This window comes from Gracilinanus agilis, chromosome 2 (genome assembly GCF_016433145.1).
Source record: "Gracilinanus agilis isolate LMUSP501 chromosome 2, AgileGrace, whole genome shotgun sequence".
Lineage (NCBI taxonomy): Eukaryota > Metazoa > Chordata > Mammalia > Didelphimorphia > Didelphidae > Gracilinanus > Gracilinanus agilis.
In genome coordinates this window covers 445,901,289-445,927,369 of record NC_058131.1, presented here as the reverse complement: position 1 = coordinate 445,927,369, position 26,081 = coordinate 445,901,289, and the positions used below count along the sequence as shown (strand labels likewise).

Here is a 26,081-nt window from a genome sequence, read left to right as displayed (position 1 = left end):
AATCCCAAAATGCTATGTAGAGAAGTAATAGTGAAAGAGTATTAGATTTGAAATTGTGGAATCTTTTTAGTTCTTGATTTGCCTCTGTGACCCTGAAGGAGACTATTAACCTCTATGCAGCATTTTCTATATATGTAAAATGCAAAGGTGAGACTTAATGATTTTTAAGATTTCTTCTAGTTCTAAATCTTACCACTCTGCATTCTTTTTCTAAGCCATATGTCTACTTAATTTGTAGAGCACAGATGACTGTTAATGGTCTATGCTTAATAGTAACTGATTTTTTCCTAGCTCAGGTTACCCAATTCAGCTTCTTTTCAAGATTCTATTTATTGGGGGCAACTGGGTATCTCAGTGGATTGAGAACCAAGCCTAGAGATGGGAGGTCCTAGGTTCAAATTTGACTTTTCAGACACTTCCCAGCTGTCTGACCCTGGGCAAGTCACTTGACCCCCATTGCCTACCCTTACCACTCTTCTGCCTTGGAGCCAATACACAGTATTGACTCCAAAATGGAAGGTAAGGGTTAAAAAAAAAAAAAGATTCTATTTATTGATTAAGCAGGGGAATCTTTTCCTCAAAATCACATAATTATAGGTTTCACTGTTGAAATTACTTTATGCACAAGTAGCAATAAACAGTTTCTACAAAGATTGAAAGAGGGCTTTTTTTCTCAACAGTATTAACAACTTGCCAGAATCTGCCAATTACATTCTTATTTAGTTACCTTTTGTGCCTTATGCATACTTTGAAAACTCTTTGGGCCTGTTTGCAAATAGTTCTCCAGAATGATAGGACCAGTTTATACTACCAACAATTTATTTTTTTCCCTCGTCCCCTCCAGCATTTGTCATTTCTGATAGTTATAAAGTGGTACCTCAGAGTTCTTTTAATTTTAATTTCTCTAATCAATAATGATTTTAGAGCATTTTTTTATGTGACTATATATAAGTAACTTTGATTTCATCTGAAAACTGCCTATTCATATCCTTTGACCAATTATCAATTGATTCAATTCTCTCTATATTTGAGAAATGACACCTTTATCAGAGAAACATACTGTAAATTTTTTTTATATTGTAGCATCCAGATTTTAACCAATAAAGACTGAGGCCATTTCCCCAGAATAACATTTTTATTAATAGGAACATGCAATCTCATTAACAAAGAATGGATCTTTCACTAGCCTCCTTCAGCAAAAAGACCCCTTGTGATTCCTGCCTCTTGCTTTAAAAGTATTATCTTTCTGATTGGCCTGATAGCTTGACCATAAGTCTTCCCTTGCCAATTCCCATTGGTAGTTATTTTGAAAGAGGGTGTGGCCTTAGAGACCTCCTTCTTCATTACTTTATCACAGTGGAGGTGGATCTTTGTCTTCTCCAGGAAGAAGGCAGCACCACCAACTACTTGGCTGTCAATAGGGTACTTTCAAATGTATCAAAGTTTCCCAGGGCTGATCAGTCTTGCCCTTGTAATCCTTTAAAGATCTTAATGAGAAAGGTGGTCCTGACCTAGTATGATAACCTGGGAGAGGTGGACTGGGAGGGGTCTTAGCTTGGAGGCAGGGTGTTTTAGCCAGAGTGGGAGGCCGAAGGGAAAATGATTACATATAGAAATATTACTACTACTACAATTCAATAGTTTTTCAATTTTCCTCAATATTACTTGAATGATCTATGGTAACTTTTAGCAAAATGTGATTTTCCTGATTATCTCATTTAATTAGGACTATTTTTGTTTTTGCCTTGTCTGAGGTCAAGATTGCTACTCCTGCTTTTTTTACTTCACCTTGAAACTTAGTAGGTTCTGCTCTAGTCCTTTATTTTAATTCCGAGTGCGACTTTCTATTTCAAGTATAACTCTTATAAACAGAATATTGTTCTACTTCCATGTTATATACCATTCACATTCAGTTTTGATTACTAAACTGTATTTCTCACCATCCTATTTTCTTCTGTTTATCCTTTTTTTTTTGTTTGTTTTCTATTCCTTTTCTCTTTCTTTCATCTCTGTGTGTGTGTGTGTGTGTGTGTCCTTTCCTTTTTTCAGCCAGTTCTGGTGAGAGTGGTTTTATAAGATTATTCATTTAGAAAGATGAATGATTTTGAGGTGTTTTGTGTGATAATAAAAAAAAAAAATAAAGTTCTTACCATGCAAAATTCTTCATGAGACAAAAACAGGAAAAGTTCTAAATTTAAAAAAAAAATTCTAGTCATTATCTTTCTAAGAAATTAGCAAAGAAAATTGCCCTGATATTCTTAGAATCAGAGAATAAAATAGAAATTGAAAGAATCCACCAAAAACCTCCTCAAATGAAAACTCCTAGATGTATTATAGCCAAATCCAGAACTCTTTGGTCAAGGAGAAACTATTGGAAACAGCCAAAAAGAAATTATTTGTATATCATGGAGCCACAGTCAGGATCACACAAGATATATGAGCTTTCTACATTAAAGGATTCTAGGGCTTGGAATGTGATATATTAGAAGAAAAAGGAGCTAGAGTTATAACCAAGAATTACAAACCCAGCAAAACTATATATAATTCTAAAGGGGAAAAAGTGGATTTTAGGATTTTTTTTTAACCCATACCTTCCATCTTAGAATCAATGTTTGTTGGTTCCAAGGCAGAAGAGTGGTAAGGGCTGGCAATGGGGTTAAGTAAGTGGCCTACGCATCTGGGAAGTGTCTGAAACCAGATTTGAACGTAGGACCTCTTGTCTCTAAGCCTGACTCTCAATTCATTGAGCCACCCAACTGCCCCAAAATTTTAGGATATTTAAGCATTTCTAATGAAAAGAAAGACCATAGCTAAATTGAAAACTGTAAAAATTTGACTCAAATAAAAGGTAAATAGGAAAGAGAAACCTAGGGCAGCTAGAAGGAGTATAATACATAGACAGAGGGCATATGATGGGATGATATCCAAAAATATAAAATTTTTCTTACCCTATAGGAAAGTTGGAGGGGAAGAGAAGGGAGAGTAGTAGTGATAGAAGTTGAGATTGGGGTAGGTAATTGTCAGAAGCTCTTTTCAGATAGAAAGGGTGAAAGGAGAGATAGATAGAATAAACAGAGAAAATAGAATGGAGGGAAATACATAGTATTCATAATTGTTAAAAAAAATTTGTCAAGTTTCCATAATTGAAAGCCTTATTTCTCAAATACATAGAGTAATGCATTGCATCAAATATATTAGAAAATGAGTCATTCCCCAATTGATAAATTATCAAAGGATATGAACCAAGTGCTTTTCAGATGAAGTAATATGTATGTCATGTGAAAAAATGCTCTAAATCACTTGGTTAATTAGAGAAATGCAAGTTGAAATAACTCTAAAGTACAATTTAATTTTTATTTAGAATATTTTCCTATGGTTACATGATTCATGAAGCACTCCTCTCCCCTCCCAAAGCCGACAGGCAGTTCCAATGGGTTTCAAAATCTATTTCCATGATATTCATATTTGCAGTAGAGATATGCTTTAACATCGCATCCCTATCGCACTATGTGATCAAGCATATATTTTCCTTCTGCATTTCTGATTCCACAGTTCTTTCTCTGGATGTGGATAATATTCCTTCTCATAAATTCCTCTGGATTATCCTGGGTCTTTGCATTATTGCTAGTAGAAAAGTCTATTACATTTGATTGTGCCACAATGTATAGTCTTTGTGTACAATGTTCTCCAGTTCCTGCATCAATTCCTGGAGGTCTTTCCAGTTCACATGGAATTCCTCCATTTCTTTATTACTTTCAGCACAGTTATATTCTATCACCAACATATACCACAGTTTATTCAGCCTTTCCCCAATTGATGGACATCCCCTGTGAAATGAAGTGATTTCACACTTGTCAGTTTGGCTATTATGATAGAAAAGGAAAATGATAAATTTTGGAGTGGAAAATTGAGATAGGAATGCACCATTGTTGGAGTTGTGAACTCATTCAGCCATTTTGCAGAACAATTTGGAACTATGCCAATCCTTTTACCCATCAATATGACTACTAGGTTTGTATTCCAGAGATAAGAAACAAATCAGGAAAAGACTTATGTATAGGGGCAGCTGGGTAGCTCAGTGGATTGAGAGTCAGGCCTGGAGACGCGAGGTCCTAGGTTCAAATCCAGCCTCAGACACTTCCCAGCTGTGTGACCCTGGGCAAGTCACTTGACCCCCATTGCCTACCCTTAACACTCTTCCACCTAGGAGCCAATACACAGAAGTTGAGGGTTTAAAAACAATTTTTAAAAAAAAGACTTATGTATAAAAATATTTATAGCAGCTCTTTTTATGATGACAAAGAATTGGAAAGTGGGGAAATGCTCATTAATTAGGAAATGGCTGAACATATATATATTATTGTGATGTATACTATAAGGAATGACAGGTGGTAAGATGCTCTTAGAAAAACTTGTAAAGACTTATATGAATTCATCCAAAGTCAAATGAAAAGAACCAGATCATTATTCACAGTAAGAGCAATATTATACATTGATCAATTGTAAATGACTTGGCTATTCTCCACAATACAATGGTCCAGGACAGTTCTTAAAGACTTAAGATGAAGAATGCTATCCACCTTCAAAGAAAAAACTGATGAAATCTGAATGGAGAACAAAGCATACTCTTCGAAACTGCATGTGTGTTGGGTGGAGGGAACCTGTTTTCTTTCACAACTTGACTTTCACAACACATATATAACCTATATCAAATTGCTTGCCATCTCAGGCATGGAGGAGCAGAGGGAGAAGGAGAAGGATAGAATCTGAAACTCAGAATTTCACAAAAATAAATGTTAAAATTTTTTTCAAGTAATTGGGGGAAAATAAAATACTAAGATAAAATTATATAGTAATTTGAATTTTCATAAATAATCATTTTTTATATTTCTACATTAAAATCTTAGTTTGTCTCTGTTAAGTATGTCCAATAGAAAAAGAGTACTTTTTAAAAAGTATAATTCCATAAATATATTTCTAGGTTTGTCATCTCACAAGTTTACATTAACAAATAGCACTGCTTGCACTGAAAAGAGCTGATAACATTCTCTGTTAATGCTCATTTTTTTCAATTGATTCCTCTGTTAGTGCTGTATAGGTAGGTATATAGGTATAGGCTTTAGAAGTAGAAAAGCAGATTTTTGCAGACAGTCTAAGGGGAAAAGCCTTGGCTGCCAGCCAGGGACATTCTAAATAGAATGAAGGGAAAAAACTGTTTTGCCCTTGTGGACTCTGGTCAAACTGGGAAAGGGAGAGGATGTTGGGTGCCTTTACCTGCCCAGTGAGGAGCCCAAGGAGAGTGGAGTTACCACTGACAAGGAAGACCTGCCAGGGAAGATCAAGTGAGCAAGAAGATTTAGCTGGGGTGGTAGACATCCCAGTCTGAGACAAACTCCTTGATTAACATTTCCTGGATTTACCTCTCGGTGGACCCATTTCCTCTGCCACCAAGAAGAGCTGAAGAAGACATATTTTGTGAGAGACTCATTTTCCCTTCTAATCTGTAATAGTCTGATAGTGCAGTGTAGGCTTTAACCCATTCTCCCAGCCCCTGGTGTTTAGATTCAGTGTGACCTTTCCCCATTAACCCTGACCCCCTATTATTATTTAAACCTGTGGTTATAAACCCTCCTGTCATTCACTTGCTAGTTTCTCAGACTCCCTGGCTTGGGTGGATCAGTGTGGCAGTTAAGGCCCAACTGTCACTCCTGTCAGTTGCCCAAATCATTCATTGAACTGTATTTCCCAGCTTGTTAAGTCCCCACCTATTGTCCATTCCTGTCTCCTACTCGGCCTTCTGAACCCAGTTAAAAATATAAGTTAACCCCAGTTTTTCCCCCATAAGAGTGCTCAGTTTTTTTCAGTTGAGTTGAGTTTTTCAATTGAGCTTTTCAATTAAGTCATACACATAATTGTCAGGGTAAAATTTGTATGCAGGGGACAAAGAGAGAATACTATAGAATTAGTATGGAAGGACATAAGACTAATATAAATTTTTGTAAAGTATGCAGAAGAAAAGATTAGGTGTGAGGTTTTATTTTGCACTTCCCTTGATTCCCCTCCTAATTGTCTGGCTCGTCCTTGTTGTCACCAATCTCTTGCTGGATCATCTTTGGTGTCTTGCTACCTGATAATGGGAAACCTCAAGCTTCAATCCTGGGTGGTGTTTCTGTATTTGCTCAGTGATCTCATATTTTGTAGATTCATTTACCATCTCTGCATTTTAACTCTAAGATCTATGTATTCATCCAGCTGTAGTTATTTTCTTGAGCTCTAAATTCACATCAGTTGCGTTTTTCTGGACATTTATAAATGGGTACCCTGCGGGCATCTCAAATCTCAAACAGATGTAAAAGGGAATTCATTTTTTCCCCCAATAACCACTCCATTTCTAAAATTCCTTATTTATGTCCTGGGTATGCCACTCTTCTAATCAACTAGGTTTATAATTGGAGGCATCTTCAACCCTTCACTCTTCTTAAGCTTCGCACAGTAAATTGTCAGATTTTTTCAGTTTTACTGCCATAATGTCTTTCAGATCCAACTCCCTTCTCCCATAGCTATTAGTAGTATTATTCATATAGCCACTACCCTGGTTCTATCCCTCATTACCTTTTGCTTAGACCAGTGGTTCCCAAACTTTTTTGGCCTACCACCCCTCTTTCCAGAAAAAATATTACTTAGCTCCCTGGAAATTAATTTATTTAAAATTTTAATAGCAATTAATAGGAAAGATAAATGCACCTGTGGCCATCACCGTCTTCCTGGATCGCTGCAGCACCCACCAGGGGGCAGTAGCGCCCACTTTGGGACTCACTGGCTTGGACGATCTTATGTCTAAGACCTTTCACAATTTCTCTTACAATTGCTGTTGTTGCTGCTCCCACTGTGGACTTATTTGGCCCAAGTGACAAAAATTCATATCTAGGCTTCCCCCAACTGGCCATGCTTCTTCATGGAATGTTATCTAAACCTAATGTTATTTTGGGGAAGACTATGCCTACTGAACGACCTATTATTTTTCCACTCCCTACACTTATGACTTCTCCAATCAAAATCCCTTTTCCTTCCTTATATATATTGCCTTTACCTATTCAAATATAAGTCCTTTTAGGACAAGAATTGTCTCCATTTTGTATTTTTATGACTTCCCCTTACTCGGTGTCTGGCATATTTTGTAAGTGCTTAATAAATGTTGTTTATTTAGTAGTTTCCCAAATGTCTCAGTTCAATTTTCCTTCTCTCTTAATATCCTTTCCCCACTCCTTTCTGTTCTCCATAGCTACTAAAGTGTTTTCCCTAAAGTCCTATTCAAACCATGTTACATTCCTGTTCAGAAAACTTATCTCTAGGTAAAAACATGACCTCTTAGCATTTTAAGTTTTTCAACGGGGTGGGGATGGGAGTGGGGGTTGCGGCAGCTGGGTAGCTCAGTGGAGTCAGGCCTAGAGACGGGAGGTCCTAGGTTTAAATCCAGCCTCAGACACTTTCCAGCTGTGTGATGCTGGGCAAGTCACTTGACCCCCATTGCCCTCCCTTACCACTCTTCCACCTAGGAGCCAATACACAGAAGTTAAGGGTTTATTTAAAAAAATAAATAAATAAGGTCTTTCACCATTTAGCTTTAGCCTATCTTCTTAGGCAAATATGTTCCAGTCAAATTGATGTATGTGCTATACTTTTCCTTATTTACAACATTTCATTTCACATCTCTGTCTTTGCTTAGACCTAGTTCTCTCATGTCAGACTTCTTAAAATTACGAATTTCCCTTTGAAGTTCATTTTTAAGTCCTACTTCCTACATGAGGCCTTTCTATCCAGCTGCTAATAACTTCCTCCTTTCTCAATTGATTTTTATCCATTTCATATTTGATTATATGTATTTTTTCCAATAAAATGTATACTCTGAGGGCCTAGGCAATTTCATTTTTTACTTTGTTTTCTCCATTTTATTAGCATGTTGTTACTGCTTAGTAAATACTAGTTAGTTGATTGTCGTAAGGAGGATAAAAAGCCTGTTTCCTGGAATGAAATTTCAATGATGTGCAGAATATCAAAAGACAAAGGTTTATGGGGTGGGGGAGGCCATTCCATGTATAGAGAATGGTATTAGTGAATGCATGGAGGCTTGAAATCACTCAAAGGTTTATGAGACAACTACAATTTGACCAGATTATAATGCATGTGGAGGAGTGATTGTGATATTATCCTAGAAAGGTAGGGATTGGTTAGGCTATGGAAGATTTTGAAAGTTTTCCATTTAAATATACACAATTTTCAGTTCTTACCAATATGTAGTAAATATTACACCAGAAAATATTATCCTATTATGAATATTATACTGTTAAATCCTATTATGATGCTTTATTCATGTATTAAAACACAAGGGGCCCTGGTTGGGCCTTATTTACTATGACCGTGGCATATGTATATTCTTTAAGTGTATGTACAGATAAATAGCAGACTGTTACACATTTCAGAAAATAAAATGTCCTGCTTTAAATATGATTTAATAATACAAATTAACACATTTTTCTTTTTTTTTCTCTTGAATAAAGGCAGCATCTCTTACAAAATATAAAATAGCAGAACAGCATTTTTCCTACTTCTTCCCTGATGATCCACCCACATTTGTCTTTAGTCCTGCAAGTAGACGAAGAGGGAGGCCTCCCAAACGAATATCTATCCATCATGTAAGTAGAAGATAAATTAGAAATTCTTTATTTAAGAGATTACAAGAAATTATATCTCTGTTCTTTCTTCTCTAATCCTTCTGAATAAAATTTAAATGTAAAATTCTTGACATCTTTAATACTCTTCACTACATCATGATGTAAGATACACCATAAGAATGGTTTTCCAATATAACTATCACCACACTTTATTATGTTTAAAGTATTTAAGCCTATGTTCTGAATAAAGATTAGAAACCATTTTAAGTGAAGAATTTTAAGGGATGAGATCAGATTAGATTATTTTTGGTACAGAATGAATAAGAATTATAGTTAGAAGACTTAGATTCAAATATAATTTCTATTTACTACTTCTGTCCTCTTAGGCAAGTCACGACCTCTCTGAGCCTCAATTTTCTCAGTAATAACAATAATAATATAACTAACATTTTATAATACATTGAAGTTTACAAAAGCACTTTGCAAATACTCCATTTGATCCTTAAAACAATTTTGGGAGTCAGGTGCTATTATTATTGCCCTTCTACAGATGATGAATCTGAGTCCCAGAGAGGTTTAGTAGTAAATGAACTCAGGTTTTCTTAACTCTTGGCCTAGCAACTAATTGTTTTATATATAAAATGATGGTTTAGGCTAAGATCTTTAATCTCTCTTATTAGAAGAAATGACTGTTTACTAGAAAGATTCCTCTCTTTCAATTCTATACTTATATGACCTCTGAATTTTTTCCTTATAAAGTAGTGAGGGTCTAGGAGCATAAGATTAATTTTGTTTATAAAGTACATATGGGAAGGAAGAAATAAGATATTAAGATTTATTAAAGGGATTCTTCTGTTCAACAATCTTTAGGAAAACAAATACTTGGGGGGAAGGAAGAAGTGGATTTGATTCTTTGTATTTTTCTTGTACTTTATTTTCTATGTCTATACTTCCCCAAATTCTTAAAGAGTGGAGTGAAAGTAGGAAAGAAAGGATTAGAGAGCTCTGCAGACTGAATTTTGCTATTTTTGTGCCCCAATTCTCTGTCCGTTAATTCTTCCCTTTCCACTTTTGTTTATGTTCATTTCTGTGAATTATGATATGATTACAGGTTAAAGCTTACAAACTTAAGAATACATGGAGGAAAAGCTGTTAAGAGATGCATTTTAAGAATCTTGTGTGGTCTCCTTCAAGGTTTTTGCTATGTATTGCTTACTCTAAAAGGAAGTAATCTACTTGATTATCAGTAATCTGCTGTCTTGAAGGATCTAAGAAAATTAATCACTGTCCTTACTTTCTTGTCTTTTGCCAATGAATATGTTGAATGAAGTCTATTTTGTTCTATTTCTCCCTTTTAAAAATGACTGGACTTAGCTGATGATAAAAACTGAATAAGTTTTAAAGAATGTCCAAATTTTCATGCTCTTTGTAAAAATGATAATTTTCCTCATCTCCTATATGGTTCAAGGTTCCTTTAAATTTTTCTTGTTGGTTTCCTTGGACATATCAGAAGAGAGACTGAAGCTACTTGAAAAATGGAATGGAATAAACTTCATCAAATCATAAAACTTCAAGAGGTAGAAGAAAGGAATGGTATCATCTGCATCTAGTGCAACCTTTGCCTGAATAAGTATCTTCTCTTCATTATACCATATAGATAGCTAGTCCAATTTGAAGACCTCAAGTGAGGAAGAGACCACTACTTTCTGAACAGCCTATTCCACTTTGGATAGCTGTTATAGGTAGGAACCAGGATAAGACTAAATCATTTTTTCCACATGACATCATAAATTTTTGAAGACAACTAAGATGACCTTCTGACTTCTCTAGGCCATTTATATGCCTAGTCCTTCAATCTGTCCTCAGGGAACATGATTTCAAGGTCCTTTACCACCTTTAGTGCCTCTTTCAACATTCTAACAGCATTATCAGTAGATTTCCTAAAATATAGTGTTCAGAATTTGAGGCATTTTACTATTCTGATTGCTTTCCTTTGCTGCTTTCTTGGATTGCCTCAGGTTATCATTCTATAATGTATTATGGATAAATATCTGTGTATGTATGCATATGTATGAATGTACGTGTATATGTAGTCAGTACAGGAATGGTTAATATGAAATGATGGAAAATACTGGTCTAGCACTTTTCCTCTACTTCTTCTTTTTTTTTTTTTTTAAACCCTTACCTTCCATCTTGGAGTCAATACTGTATATTGGCTCCAAGACAGAAGAGTGGTAAGGGTAGGCAATGGGGGTCAAGTGACTTGCCCAGGGTCACACAGATGGGAAGTGGCTGAGGCCAGATTTGAACCTAGAACCTCCCGTCTCTAGGCCTGGCTCTCAATCCACTGAGCTACCCAGCTGCCCCCTCCTCTACTTCTTTTATACTTTAACATTCCAGGTTCCAACTTGTAAAGGTATTATAAATAAAGTAAGAAATTTACTGCCATATAAAGGGATTTTCTTTTCTTTAAAATTAAGATCATAAAAGTTCAGATTTTCTCTCTCTCTCCCTCTTTCTCTTTCCCTTGCCTCCCTCTCCCTCCTTCTTTCTTCTAAGTCTTGACATGCCCGTGATATGTCTGAGGCCCTGCTGGCTCTATCCACTAAAGCTCTACCTAGTTGCCCCAAACCTCAGGTTTTCAAATTTTACTCTCCCACCTTGTAGATTTGTAGTCAAATTATTTTTATTCATTCCATTTTTTATGTCACATTTCTGAATATCCTTGTACTAAGGATATTTTGAAAATTAATTATCTGACATCATATGCAATATTCTATACCAATTTCCTCCCCCACTTCTCTAGTGATGAGTACATTTTCTTATCTTTTCACTTTGGCCAAATCATTTTAATTATGAAATGTTGAGGGTTTCCCCTTTTCAATTTATACTGTTAAAGCTGTTTCCTGGTTCTGCTTAATTTTTTTTTTTTAACCCTTGTACTTTGGTGTATTGTCTCATAGGTGGAAGAGTGGTAAGGGTGGGCAATGGGGGTCAAGTGACTTGCCCAGGGTCACACAGCTGGGAAGTGGCTGAGGCCGGGTTTGAACCTAGGACCTCCTGTCTCTAGGCCTGACTCTCACTCCACTGAGCTACCCAGCTGCCCCTTGCTTAATTTTAATAATTTCATTCTTGTGTTTTTCTGAATTCTACAGTATTTACCATTTCTCATGGTATAACAATTTTCCATACCATTAACATGTCACAGTTTGTCTACCTATTTCTCAATTAGTGAATGCTTATTTTGTTTCCAATTCTTTTCTAGTTTGTTATTTATTTTTCAGGAGGAAGGAGTTGCTGGCAAGCAAAGTATTCAAGGAAATGGAAATAAAGCTTCAAAGGAAAGAGAGAGGCTTCTCCAACAAAAAGAAGAAATGAAGTCTCTAGGTAAACTTCAACTTTTGCCTGCTTAATTAAAATCTCAATTTTGAGTGTAGACCTACATTTTAAGAAAAATCACTTGGATGTCTGACCCACTAGCAAGCTATTGCAAAAGTCCAAGCATGAGGTTATAAAGTACTTGTGTAGGTTGTCAGGGGAGAGAAGAAAGGTGTATTTGAGAGATGTGACAGAGGTAATAATCACCAGGCTTTGGCAGTAATTTGGATATTGGTGTTGGGGGAGGTGTCAGATATCGAGGAAACTAGGAGGATAGCGTTGCTTTCTACAGTAATAGAGATAGTAGAGGTTGGGAATTTTGGGAAAAGATAATGAGTTCTGTTTTGGGCTTATTTGAATTTAGGTAGGATATCTTTTTGGACATCCAATATCTGATTTCTATCCATTTCAAATTAACCTTATATTGTGCTTCATATTGTATCCTCACAGTAGACTTTAAGAGAGAGACTAATTTTTATCCTTATATCTTCAGAACCTAGTAGAATATAAACACTTTTTAAATGTTTTTGGGCCTTTTGTGCCCTGCTCTGTTTTAATTTTGGGTTCTCACAGTTTACAAAAGACATTGATAAAGCTGAAAAAAACAGCTCAGATGGTGAAGGATCGTGAATCTGTGCCAAATGAAGTTTATTTGAGGAATTGGAAATATTTAACTTATAGAAGAGAAAACTCAGTATGAATAATATAGAAATATGTTTTGCATGATAAATGCATGTATAACCCAGATTGAATTGCTTGTCAACTCCCAAAGCAGGGAGGGAAGAAGAGAGGGAGACAACATGAATCATATAATGTTGGAAAACTTACATGGAAATGTGTTATTAAAATAAAGAGAAAACGTTAAAAAAAAACTCAGGAAAGTATGTGGGAAAAGATATTGGACTTTTCTTTCTTTGCTGTCAAAGGTAAAAACTCCAGAAACAACTGATTTGAAAGTTTTAAAAAGGCAAATTTGGACTTAATATCAGCAGGAACTCCTTAACAGCTAAAGCTACCCAAGAATGCAGTGGATTGCTTTGAGAGAAGGAGGTCTTTAAACAGAAGCTGAATAAATGTTCTTGGTTGTTATATAGAGGATATTATCTTTGGAGGTCCTTTGCAGCTCCATAGTGGATGACACTATGAATTATGCAGAATACATAATTTTTGAGGGGGGTGACATTAGCAAATGGGGAATCTGGGAAGATGATGGTACTTTAAATGAACACAAGAATTTTAAGAGGCAGATAAAAGAAAACAGTACCTTTCATGCTTGGTACAGATATCCTATTCAAAGACATGGGGTTAAGACCTAGAACAGCATCAAAGTCAGTTTGAGGGGACTATTGAATGTATAAAAGGGATAACTAAAGACTAGAAGAGTAAGGAGGGGCTAGGTTGTAAAGTTAAATGTCAAGTAGAGAAGTTCATATTAGGTTCTAGAGGCTACATTCATCCATTGATGAAAGTTATATGATCAGACCTAGGGTTTAGTAATATTGGTGAAGACAGAAAACCAGTTATGGAATAATATTGTAGGAGTTTGTATGAGGGGCGATGTAGCCACATGAATAGAAAGAGAGATTTTTGAGAGATACTATGGAGAGAGATTGGTTTATGAGTGTTAGGAAGAGTGTGAGGGATAAAGGATGACTGAAAAATTATGAAGCTAGGTCACTGGAAAGGTGGCAACACCCACAACAGAAATAAAAGAAGTTTGAAGGAGGGACATGAATTTCATAGAAAAAATTTTAAGATAGTTTTTGCACGTTAGGTTTGAGATCTGCAGAATATCCAGTTCAAAATGTCCAACAGTTGATGATTTAGAACTACAGCTTAAGCAGGGGAGGGAGAAAGGAAGAGAATGAGAATGAATTCTATTATAAAGGTTATTATGTGGCCTTTGGTCACATAGCTTGTAAGTATATACAGTCATCCCTCGCTATATCGAGGTTTACTTATTGAGGCTTAGCTGTATCATGGGTTTTTGTGTGTGTGTGTGTGTGTGTGTGTGTGTGTGTGTGTGTGTGTGTGTGTGTGTGTGTGTNTTTGTGTGTGTGTGTGTGTGTGTGTGTGTGTGTGTGTGTGTGTGTGTGTGTGTGTGTAATTCATATATATGTAATTCTCTATCGTGGAGGTTTTCACTATGTCGTGGGATTTTGCAGCTGAATACCATACTGAAAACGGTGGAAATACAGTACACCACTACCACTTGTGTAAGTTTGCCAGTGTGAGATTGTACACAGCATACTTATTGGCTGATGAAAGGTGACCAACTAGGCGCTTTTTGGCTCAATGACTAGCATCGGTCTGTTTGCTCTCCCCACTACTTCGAGGATTTTCACCTATGGAATAGGGTGGTGTCTGGAATATAACTCCAGCGATAGGTGAGGGATCACTGTATAAGTAAACCACGTCTCTCCTGACATCCAAGTTCATCTCTTTTTCAGCTGTTCTGTTGTGTTGCCTCTCTATTTTGCATTTCCATCCTGAGGAATCTTTCAGTTTGACCTTTGATTATTTTTTCTTAGGGCTTCTTATATGATTTAATTGTATTCACTCATTAAAGAAGTACTTGTTGAATGGCTTATCTTATTTAAGGTCCTGTGGTGGGGAAGATGTTAAGAATGAGGAAGACCTCAGTATGATAGCTTATATTCCAGCAAGAAAGAGAAGGCTATATGCACAAACAGCTTACATCACAAAATAGAATGGGATAAATGAACAAAGGTAACGGGATACTATGAGAGTCAGAGGTAGGAAAGGTAATTTCTGGTCGTGACGATATTAAGGAATTTGTGGAATAGGTTCCATTTGAGTTAGGCCACAAAGGATGGTTGAGATTTTTAAAATATTAGCAATTAGAGCAAAGGGAATTATTTATGTACAAAATGCATATAAAGTATAGAACCTATTGGTGGAATTTGGAGTATTAAGAATTCAATTCACCAAACATTTTTTTAAAGCCTTACCTTCTGTCTTAGAACCAATGCAGAAGAGTGGTAAGGGCTAGGCAATGGGGGTTAAGTGACTTGTCCAGGGTCACACAGCTGGGAAGTGTCTGAGGCAAGATGAACCTAGGACCTCCCAACTCTAGGCCTGGCTCTCACTCCACTGAGCCACCCAGCTACCCCCTCCCTAAATATTTTTAAAGAACTCGATAAATATACTGTGCTAGTTGATAAGGGTACAGGGACAAGTGGATGTGCATTGGTGGTAGGATATATAGAGGAGGTTCAGTATATTTGCAAATAAGTAAATAAACATGAATGTATAAATAAATAAATAGAAGTAACTTCAAAAGAAGGAAAAGTGTCCTATTTATTGGGGCAAAGAAAGAAAGACAGACTTCACATAGCCTGTAACAATCTTTTCTTTGGAGGAAACAAAGGATTCTAAATGCCAGAGGTGTTGAGAGTGTACATTCAAACATGATAACACTAGAAAGTTATATTGAATCAAGTTGTAGTCAAATGAATACCAAGATAGGGAGTTTGGATACTATTATCTTTATAAAATGTCAGTTTCATCTTTGCCAGTGTATTAAACTTTAAATTTTTCTCCTTTTCTACAGTTTTTGAAAAGACAAAATTAAAAAAAGAAAAGGCAAATGCCATAGAAGCCAAGAAAAAAGAAAAGGAATATAAAGAGAAAAAGAAAGAGGAATTAAAGAAAATTGTTGAAGAAGAAAGACTGAAGAAGAAAGAAGAGAAAGAGAGACTTAAACTAGAAAAAGAAAAGGTATGTTTATATTTGCTGCCTTCTATAAAAGATATAGTATTTCCTTTACACTGGGTAGCATAGGTTTGTTGTTGTCGTCGTCGTCGTCGTCGTCGTCGTCGTCGTTTTTAAATCCTTACCTTCCATCTTGGAATCAATATTATCTATTGGCTCCAAGGCAGAAGAGTAGTAAGGGTAGGCAATGGGGGTCAAGTGACTTGCCCAGGGTCACATAGCTGGGAAGTGTCTGAGGCCAGATTTGAACCTAGGACCTCCCATCTCTAGGCCTGGCTCTCAATCCACTGAGTTACCCAGCTGCCCCCAGCAAAGGTTTTTATTCCCAGGAAATTCTTTTTTTTAAGAGAAGTGTTAAGCATAGTGCCTAGCCTATCGAATATTATCAGGTAGGAAAAGAGAGGCATGCCTAGGGTCCAGAGCTGAGATAACCTGTCTGGACTCTAAGTTTGTTGATAATATAAGATAATATTTATAAAGCATTTAGCACAATGACAGTGGCACATAGTAGGAGCTATATAAATGCTTATTCCCTTCCCTACTCTCCCTGTTGCCATGTAGTCTAACATTGAATTGATATAATCAGTACTTTTGACTTGCCTGGAAAATATCTTGTCACATTGAAAACTTCAGTTACTATCATTTACTATACATTTTGTTAGAGAAAATGTAACAACTTGTATATAAATACTTTTTTTTTTTTTTGCTCTAAACTGAGTCCATTTCCTTGATCTTAGCAAGTTCATAGGCCCTTATTATCCTCAGACTTTGAGATATGTGGTGCAGTGGAAGATAACCTTTATTTGGAGTCAAAGGCTTGAATCATTATATGATTTTACTTAGACAAGCCACTTACTCTCGCTGAGTTAGTTTTCTTATCTGTAAAATGTAGTTGTTGGACTACATGAGCTAAAGTTACTGTGCAAAGGAGTTTTTATTTTTTATTAAAATGTTGTTTCAAATGAATTTAAAGAAAAGCTGAACATTATATGTTAATATGTAGTACAGTTTCAAAGATATTGAAAGTAATCAGAGATTAAAAATAGATGACACATTATTAACCCAGCAGTCTTAACCATCTGAAGCACTTGTTATCAAGAATGTTTTAAAAAAAAAGACATTTGTAAGATGGTGTAGTGGATTAGTCTAGGTTTGTATAGAAGAGTTAAATGTTAGCCTTGGCTGCCATTTAGTTGACTGTTATTTTTGACAAACCATTTTTCCTGTTTGAACTTCTTTCTTCATCTTCCCTGATTACAGGGTTGTGAAGACTGAAGGAGAGGATATGCAGAAAAATACTTTGAAAATCTTTAAAGCAACATACAAACTTTGCTGTTTTTATACTCTTATTCTTTGTTGTTATTCAGTTATTTCAATAACATCCAGCCCTTCGTGACCCCATTTGGGGTTTTCTTGGCAAAGATACTGGAATGGTTTGACATTTTCTTCTCCAGCTCATTTTATAGATGAAGAAATGAGGCAAACACAGGGTTAAATGACTTATCAGGATCACACAGCTAGTAAGTGTCTGAGGCCAGATTTGAAGTCAGGAAGATGAATCTTTCTGACTCTAGTCCTGGCACTTCATCCATTATACCATCTATCTTCCCACTCTTATTCTAGGTATAGTTTTAACAATCTTGTAGCATATTAAAAATGACATTTGCTTCTAAAAGTCAGGCTTGCTTTTTATATAGCATGTTTTAAGTGGGAAATTGACAACCTGGAAGGACATAGGAAATGAAGAATTCAACAAATGATCTCCAAAAGAGCACAGCAGTAAGGGGAACTACATTGATAGTTATATAGTCAATGCTGACAACCGAGGAAGAGATTTTAAAAAAATAAAAATAGACACAACTCAAAAATTGTAGCTATCTTAGACTGGTAATGAAACATCAAATTGCTCTGCTGAAATTAATATCTCCTTATGATATCATTATGGAGATTATAGTAATAACAGTAACAATAGTTCAGTAATGTATGTGTGATGAGAGAAAGCAACCATTAAGGAAATTTAAAATTATATTTGATAACTATTTAAGAAAGCCAAAATGCATAGTATTTTCCATCAGAGATGTTTGCCAAAAATTATTGAAATCAAATGTTGTCTTTTATTAGGAGCAAACTTTGATTATCTGGGAAAGTAGCTTATATGAATCCTCTTCAATGATATCAGATAAATGAACTGTTGCTATATTTTTGTTTGTTTGACTATATATTTTTTTTAACAAAAATATTTTTTCTCTTAACATTTTGGGGGAGAGAGCTTGAAGATAACCCTTGTAATAAAAAAGAAAAAGTAAAAGCATTGACTATATCCCAAAAATATATACCTCATTCTGCATCTTAAGATGGGCGAGTAGCATACCTCATCATTTGATCTCTACATTATTGTCATGGTTATCTTCACCTTGATTAGTTTTTAAGGCTTTCAGAGTTTTTTGTTTTTTCAATGATGATGTCAGTGTGTTGTATACTAGTACCCTACTTGCCTTGCTTACTTAACGCTGTATCAGTTCATACAAGTTTTCCTAAGTTTCTTATTGTAACACAGAATTCCATTATATTCATATACCATAATTTGTTTGACCACCTCTAGTTGATGGGACCTCCCTTAGTTTCCAGTTTTTAGCTAATGTGAAAAAGTGTTCAAATAAGTATTTTGTGCACATAAACCCTTTTCCTCTTTGATTTCTTTGAGGTTGTAGCCCCACTTGAGGTATCAGAAATCTAAAGGGCATGCATAGTTTACTGACTGTTGGGATTGTGTGAAGGGACTCCTGGAGCTATGTCACTTACATCACCTAGTTACATCATCTAGCGTGGGTCACAGGACTGTAGCCTATGCACTTGATCCAGACATGACTGAATTTGACCCAGATGTTAAAAAGGACTAAAAGGGATGATCCAGGAAGTGTTTTCTCTCTGTCTCTGGTGACCGGGCTACCAGAGCTGCTGCTGTGGCCAGGCTGAGAACCACCCATGTGGTAGTTTAAATTAAAACTATTTTACTTTTATCCTTCTACGTATTTCTGATTCTATACCTATCCAAGTTATTCTAATACAGTTTATTGATGTATGGCCAGTCTCTTAATATTAATTCTTGTAGGATATAGTTCCCATTTGCTCTCCATAATGGGTAGATCAAATCAAAGCTCCACCAACAGTGCAATCATTCACATGCCTGTTTTCTGCAGCCCTACCTACATTAATCATTTTCCTTTTTTGTCAACTTTTGAGTACCTCAGAGCTATTTTAATTTGTAACCTCTAATTATTAATGATTTGGAACAACTTAATTTTTTTGTATGGCAATTGATAGCTTGGATTTCTTCTTTAGAAATTGCCTGTTCATTGGTTGTATAATTTTGTCATTTTTCTGAAGAAATTATTTACATAAATATTTTTTCTGTGACATCCAATGACTTAAAATTCAGTAAATCTCAGTTTTAACTAGACTTGGGACCAGCAGTTTTCTGGTTCATTATTTTAAATAATTTAGATCCATGTGACCCTAATCCAAAAAAGAAATTGTATCTTGATTTTACTTTCTTGAATATAATTATTTTTTAATTGTAGGAAAGAGAGAAGTTACGGGAAGAAAAACGAAAGTATATTGAATACTTAAAACAATGGAGCAAACCTAGAGAAGATATGGAATGTGATGATCTTAAGGTATTGTATATAAAGTTTAATGTATATGTTTTTCTGGTTGCTTTGTATTATTCTCATAGCTCTTGCAGGAAAAGAATATATTTAAGTCTTCCATGATAATAGTGTTGTAGAATGATTTCTTGCCTCCATAGTTTATAGGGAGCTATATCTGAATCAATTTGTTCCTTTGTCCCACCTCACCTTATAGGAAATCAAAGGAAGATCAGGTTGAAGATTGTTTAGACCTAATAACATCTCTTATTTTAAGGACTATTTCTGAAAGCCACTTCTTATTGCCTAGGCCTAAGATATATTCCTAGACTTTAAGTATTTTTAGTCTCACTACATTTCTCAAAGTGATGTTCTTTATCTATACCTTGTACTTAATTGAGTGGTTTAGGTTCCTATGTTAATTGGTATTTCAAAAAATTTAATATTCTTAAGATGTATAACTACAGCAGAGTTTGTTTTTATTCTTGGAAGTGATAGATTGTCTGCACTTGAGATTTCTTTATGAATTTCTTGTGAATTCTTGACATACAGACTGTTCATATTACATATGGAGAACACAACTTTAACTTAATCTTTAGGTAATTTGCTTGGGGCACTAAGAGATGAAATGACTTAGTTGCTTATCATATGGCTTTGTTATGTCAGATGAAGGACTCAAACCTAGGACTTGATGGTTTATTTAGTTTTCAAAAAACATTACAATATGATGCTATTTTGTCATGCCAGCCTTGCATGTTATACCTCTTCTTGCACTTTGTAGTCTAGCCAAACTGGCTTTTCTTTTCTCCTCTTCACACACATCATTCCATTTCTCAACTTTGTCTTTACGTGTTTACGCTACCTACCATGGGTTCTCTTCTCTTTTATTTTTTTATGTTTAAATTTCTAAAACAGAAGGGGGGAGGGGGAGGGCTTGGCAATTGGGTTTAAGTGATTTGCCTGGGGCCACAGAACTAGAAAATGTCTTGGGTCAAATTTGAACCCACATTCTCCCAACTCTAGGTTGGGTCTCTATCCACTGTGCTACTAACTACCTCTGCTCATTTCTACCTCAGTGTATCTTGCTCTTCCTTCCAGGCTTATCTGAAGCACAAAACACATACACACAAACACAAACACAAAACTCATATACACCACTTACATGAGTAGGGAGACTCGAAAACTAGTCTCTCAGAGCCAAGAAAATCTGAATTCAGATCTGTTTCTTGACATGGGCTCTGTGACAATGGGCAAGTCATTTAACCACTGTACTTTGGGCAATTCTCTAATAATTGAAAATTGGAAAGAAGGTGCTGACTTTACATTCATTGATAAATATTAAACAACAGAAAATTCTTTATATCTCAGATTCTGGCCCTATCCCTACATTTATATATACATGTTTTCTTCCCTTTTTCCTCTTCTTGCTTTACCCTTTTTTCCCTCTAGAGTAAGTGTGTAATAAATGCTTATTGTTTGATAAAATACTTAAAATAACAATCTTGTAGGAATCTTTATTTAGTTCTTTGAGCAGATTGCAATGTAAAGTATTACTATTGGGGTTGTTGCTGAAACTCTTAATTTATGGTACATATTCAGCTCAAGTTATATGATGATATAGCCAAAACATCCCAGAAGTAATTGGAGGTACCCATCATATTCTTGTACAATTCTGATCACCTGATAAAACTGACCTCTGGGAGCTCTAGGTAGAAAATAGTTGACAGAGAAGAGAGAAACTTTAGTGTTCCATAGACATTTCAGGATCCAGCCACTTTATAATTTTAAAATTTCTTGATATCTCTTCCCTGGTTTCCCCTCTTTCTAGAATTTGCTAGAGGAGCTGTAGGGCTTCTGAGAATATCATCAGCTCAGAACTATCATGCCTTATTGAATCATAAACACCTATATTTTAAAATGTAGTCATTTTTATATATCCTCAATAAATTGCAACTCTGAGAAGTGTATGTAGTAGAATTAAGATGTATAATGACCATGTCACATTCATCTTTTTTTTTAATATCTGTCCTTGTTTATCCAGATAGTTATTAAAGATTGTTTAATTTTGCAGGAACTTCCAGAACCTACTCCAGTGAAAACCAGGCTTCCCCCTGAGATCTTTGGTGATGCTCTCATGGTGTTAGAGTTTCTTCATGCATTTGGGGAGCTTTTTGATCTTCAAGATGAGTTTCCTGAGGGAGTAACTCTAGGCAAGCTCTTATCTTTAGAAGAAATTCATCATAAAAAGACATTTAACAAGTGTTCTCATGGCATAGATACTGAAGAGAGAATTCAAATTGTGGCTCCATTATAAAATAATAATTTTTTACTGATGATTTCTTGATATTTTCATGTTATCTCATGAGCACAAGTAGTTGGTAGTAGGAATGGTAGTCTTGTAGTAATCTTCTGTTACAGATGTAGGAATTGAGATTGAGAAGCTCTGAATTTAGTTATTCCAGTCCTCTAACTAGCTCTTAGAAATAGTAGCAGTATAATCATTTAGGATATTTTTGCTCTTTGCTGTGCAAATTATACTTAAAGTTGTACTGATCATCTTATTTCACAAATTTTTCAGTTGACATAATTATAATGGTATACCACAATTTAGATATTCCAACTTGGGTGTATGTGGTTTTGCTCTTTATTGACTTAAGGTATTAATTATGTGTTAAAGGAAAGGAAATTAGTTTTAACATTCAGTACTTTAAATAATCCATGTTTTCATTTTTCTGATCACTTTCATAACTCAACCTCTCTGTGTCTTTGCATCCTAAATTTGCTGTGTTCAGAAAACTATTTAATAGATGACAATCCTAGTGATGAATATCTTATTTTAGCTAGATTGGTCCTTGAACAGAACCTTCAAGACTTAGATTTTAACTGTGGCACTTATGCTGTGTTGGCACAGTCTTCAACATAAGACACCATTCTATTAATTCTAAGCAAATAAAAAGGAATTAAAAAAAATATTCTGTGCAAACATAATGTTTTGATTTTATAATTCTATTCTGTTTCTCATTTACATGGAAATAATTTTTTATTAATTTGAACTGTTTTGTTTTCAGAGGTTTTAGAGGAAGCCCTTGTAGGAAATGACAGTGAAGGCCCACTATGTGAATTGCTTTTTTTCTTCCTCACTGCCATCTTTCAAGCAATAGCTGAAGAAGAAGAAGAAGTAGCCAAAGAGCAAATAACTGATGCTGACACTAAAGGTCAGAGTTCAGCTTTATATTCCTGTTTGAAATGATACTAATTTGTTTTGAACTTGACAATAAATCTCACAAAACCTTTTAAAAATTACTTTGTTCTAGAACTTGAACAAATTTAGTTGTGAGTATGGCATAAGTTGTTAGGTGTTGGTGTATACCAAAGATACATTGTCAATTATTTTATGTAAGTAAGATTTATTTTTACTTCAGCATGGATTTGAAGAATAAAAGATTTTTGTTCCCAATTTTTTCCTCTTGTTCCTTCAGCACTATGAGGTATTTCTCCTAAGGGCTAGAAAGATTATAATTTGCTTTTACTTACTCGTTATTTTTAATTTAAAAATCCCTCTGAATAGACTTGTTTTTTTCTTAAGAACTTGATCCGTTAATTTATTATGATACTTTAATATTCATGAATTTAAACTTTTTGTTCTGTAACAGAGGATATTGATAGTTATTGCTTAGGCAGTTTTTAGATTTTGTTCACAGTTTTTAGACTCATCATAGTACTCTATTAGGTTGTTTTTTTCCCTTAGAAAATTCTTATGTATGGCAGGATTTTACTTTAAAATTTTTAATCCTGTTCAGTTCTAAGTTCATACTTAATATCTTTTAGTATTTTTAATATCTTTTAGTATTTATTCATTTTTATCATGGCATTTAAAAGCATGAGGATACTTACTAAGAAAAATAACTTTTCTGATATTTTTATGTGTATTTTTCTTTCACTCCTCTCTCACCCTCACCTACTATACCAATTAAAATAACATTTATGGAGAAAATTTTAAACCATGTAAACGTGTATGCAGGTGAAAATTGTTTTCTATGAATATGCTAATCAGAATGTGGTATTCTTATGAGTGCTGCTCAAAATGAGATTTGTGTCAAAAGAAATAAAAAATAATCACCTTGGTACCTGCATCAGTAATTAAAATTTTGGTTAAATAACTATGAATTTCATTTTGAAGGAGTCAAGTATTGCTCATTTTGACATAATTTGAAACTTCTAAGGTATACCATCTTAAATCAATAGGTGTAGAGTCAGGGTTGGCAGTTGTATTTACCCTGTATGTTTTTGCATCCTATCTCTAAAATCAAATAGCTTGCAACATGGGACTTAAACCCTAATCACTGTATCTTCAAGGACTTATTAAGAAATGATTCTGACCTAAAATAAACAGGCTACTAAGATAGGTGTTATGTAATTACATGTTATCATTACATTTATTATATAGTAAAATTATACACACATTTTTTTATTGGCAATGTGTATATATGATACTTATACACATATAGCAGGGATACCTCCTTGTCAAAAGGGAAATGATCTTTTTAGAGATAAGATGGAAAAAAGGATAAGAGGGAAAATATATTAAATACATTTCTATAATGAGAAATATTGACTTTAGGAGGGAAGCTTATATGTAGAAAAATGAATTTAGCAAATATTTTTTCTTGCAGCCATTACATTTTATTACATTATAATAATGTCAGCTCTATGTTGAACTATAGAGAGTACCCATGTCATAAAACTAGATTAGAGATTTGAATCTATTTTTGTGGGATCTGGAGTCCCAGTAATAAAAAGAATTTGTGAAAGAAAATCAAGTTGGTGAGAAAGGAAAGAATCAAAACACATATATAAAATGTTTTACACGATTGGACATCTAAAATCTATGAGATTGTTTACCTTCTCAGGGTCATAAGAGGGTGTGAAAAGAGTGAGAGAATTTGAGATTCAAAATTCTTTTCAAAATGTTGGAAACTCTTTACATGTACCTGGGGCAGTGGCGGTGGGGATAAATTATACCAAAAATTGAAAGCTTCAAAGGAAGAATTCAAAACATTATATGTATGTCTATACTCATGCTGTAATTAAAAAGATCTTTGCCCTCAAGAGGTTAAATACATGTCCATACTTACATATGATTATAAGAAAAATATTTGTTTTACTTGTTTTTCTATGAGTAATAATTTCCCTTGATCCAATATTTCTTGTAGAAAGTCTTTAATATATATTTCCTTTCACCCTTTTTCCATCTTATCTCTAAAATGAACATTTTCCTTTTGATAAGTAGGGGATTATGTGTGTACATATGTGTGTGTATGTATACACATAGATATGCATATCTGTATTCAACATATGCAATATTGAAGTTGTATTTCCTTTTTAGACTATGACTACTTCAATAAGAGGTAGATAACTTACGCTGATAAAATTTAATTCTTAACATTTGGATTTGGTGCATCTCTTAGTGAGATGTATCCTAGAATGCCTTTATCTTTATTAATCCAACAATGTTATTCACTAATCATAGAAAACCTCCTGTCAGCAAAATGGAATGCTGCTGATTTATTTTAATGTGATTATGTAATTTCCAAATTGTTCCTTCAGCTTTTATTTCCCTTGCAATAGAATATTATAAGGTATGTATTTTCACTACAGAAAAGATTCTGAATAAAGTTAAAGCATGGTTATCAGTTGGCAAGGAAGAGAGCCAAGCTTATAAAAATTAATAAATAAGTTCCATATCTGGGTGTTTAGAACTATTGGAAATTTTATATTTCTTATCAGTCCAATTAAAAAATGTATTTAGCTAAATAAGTTCATGTGGGAAAAAATAAGGAAATTTTAGGTCAGATGTTTCCCTGTAAAGAGAAGGGTCATTTTTTGTCTTTTGAGACCAAAGTTCAGGTTTAAGGGAGAGAGTGAGAGACAGAGAAAGACACAGAGAGACACGGCAGACTGAGACACAGACAAAGAGAGAGAGAGAGTGTACATATAGGTCTTAACAGTAATTTGTTCTTTCAATTTTCCCATGTCATATATATTCTTGTTCGTGCTTATAATATATTCCTTGAAGCATTTGATTATTATTGTGTTGTCATTACTAGTATATGTTGAATTCAGATAGCTTTTAGAAGTTGGGAATAGAAACATATAATTGTCAATCTGGAATGTATCTTGTATACCATTTAATCCAAACTCTTTTATAAATGAGGAAACTAGTACCCAAGGAAGTTATGTGGATTTCCCAAAGCCCCATCAACTAGCAACTGGCAGAGCCAAAAATTGAAGCATAGGCTTTTTGGCTTCAATCTAGTTTTCTTTCCATTTCATTACAATGCACCAATAGGTTTTTGGCATTTTTTCTAACTGATTGAAACACAAAAATTATGTTTCTTATCATTCTTTGGTTTTAAGATCGACTCCAAGGAGTTTTTTCTCCTTTTGCCTCTTGTATTGCAAGATTTTTGAGACTTAGAAGACATTTTTTTTGTTTAGTGGAAAATTTAGTGAATTTCCCTGAGCATTGAGCAGTGAATTTTGATTATTTCTAACCTATAGGATTGTGAATACAGTATTTGGAAACATATTTGGAACTGTGTGGGCTAATACTTTATGATGGGATAGTGTGAAAGGGCTGACCATATTT

The 26,081-nt window shown here is 34.7% G+C and overlaps 1 protein-coding gene across 1 annotated transcript in view; it reads left to right on the top strand.

The window, feature by feature from the left end:
- The window catches only part of BAZ1A (bromodomain adjacent to zinc finger domain 1A), a 150,056-nt gene that overhangs the window by 83,555 nt on the left and 40,420 nt on the right, over positions 1 to 26,081 (top strand). Inside the window, exons 7-12 of the mRNA XM_044664753.1 lie at positions 8,559 to 8,693; positions 11,957 to 12,059; positions 15,625 to 15,791; positions 19,367 to 19,462; positions 21,504 to 21,642; positions 22,501 to 22,647. Coding sequence (XP_044520688.1) covers positions 8,559 to 8,693; positions 11,957 to 12,059; positions 15,625 to 15,791; positions 19,367 to 19,462; positions 21,504 to 21,642; positions 22,501 to 22,647 — 787 coding nt within the window. The remainder of the gene's footprint in view (positions 1 to 8,558; positions 8,694 to 11,956; positions 12,060 to 15,624; positions 15,792 to 19,366; positions 19,463 to 21,503; positions 21,643 to 22,500; positions 22,648 to 26,081) is intronic.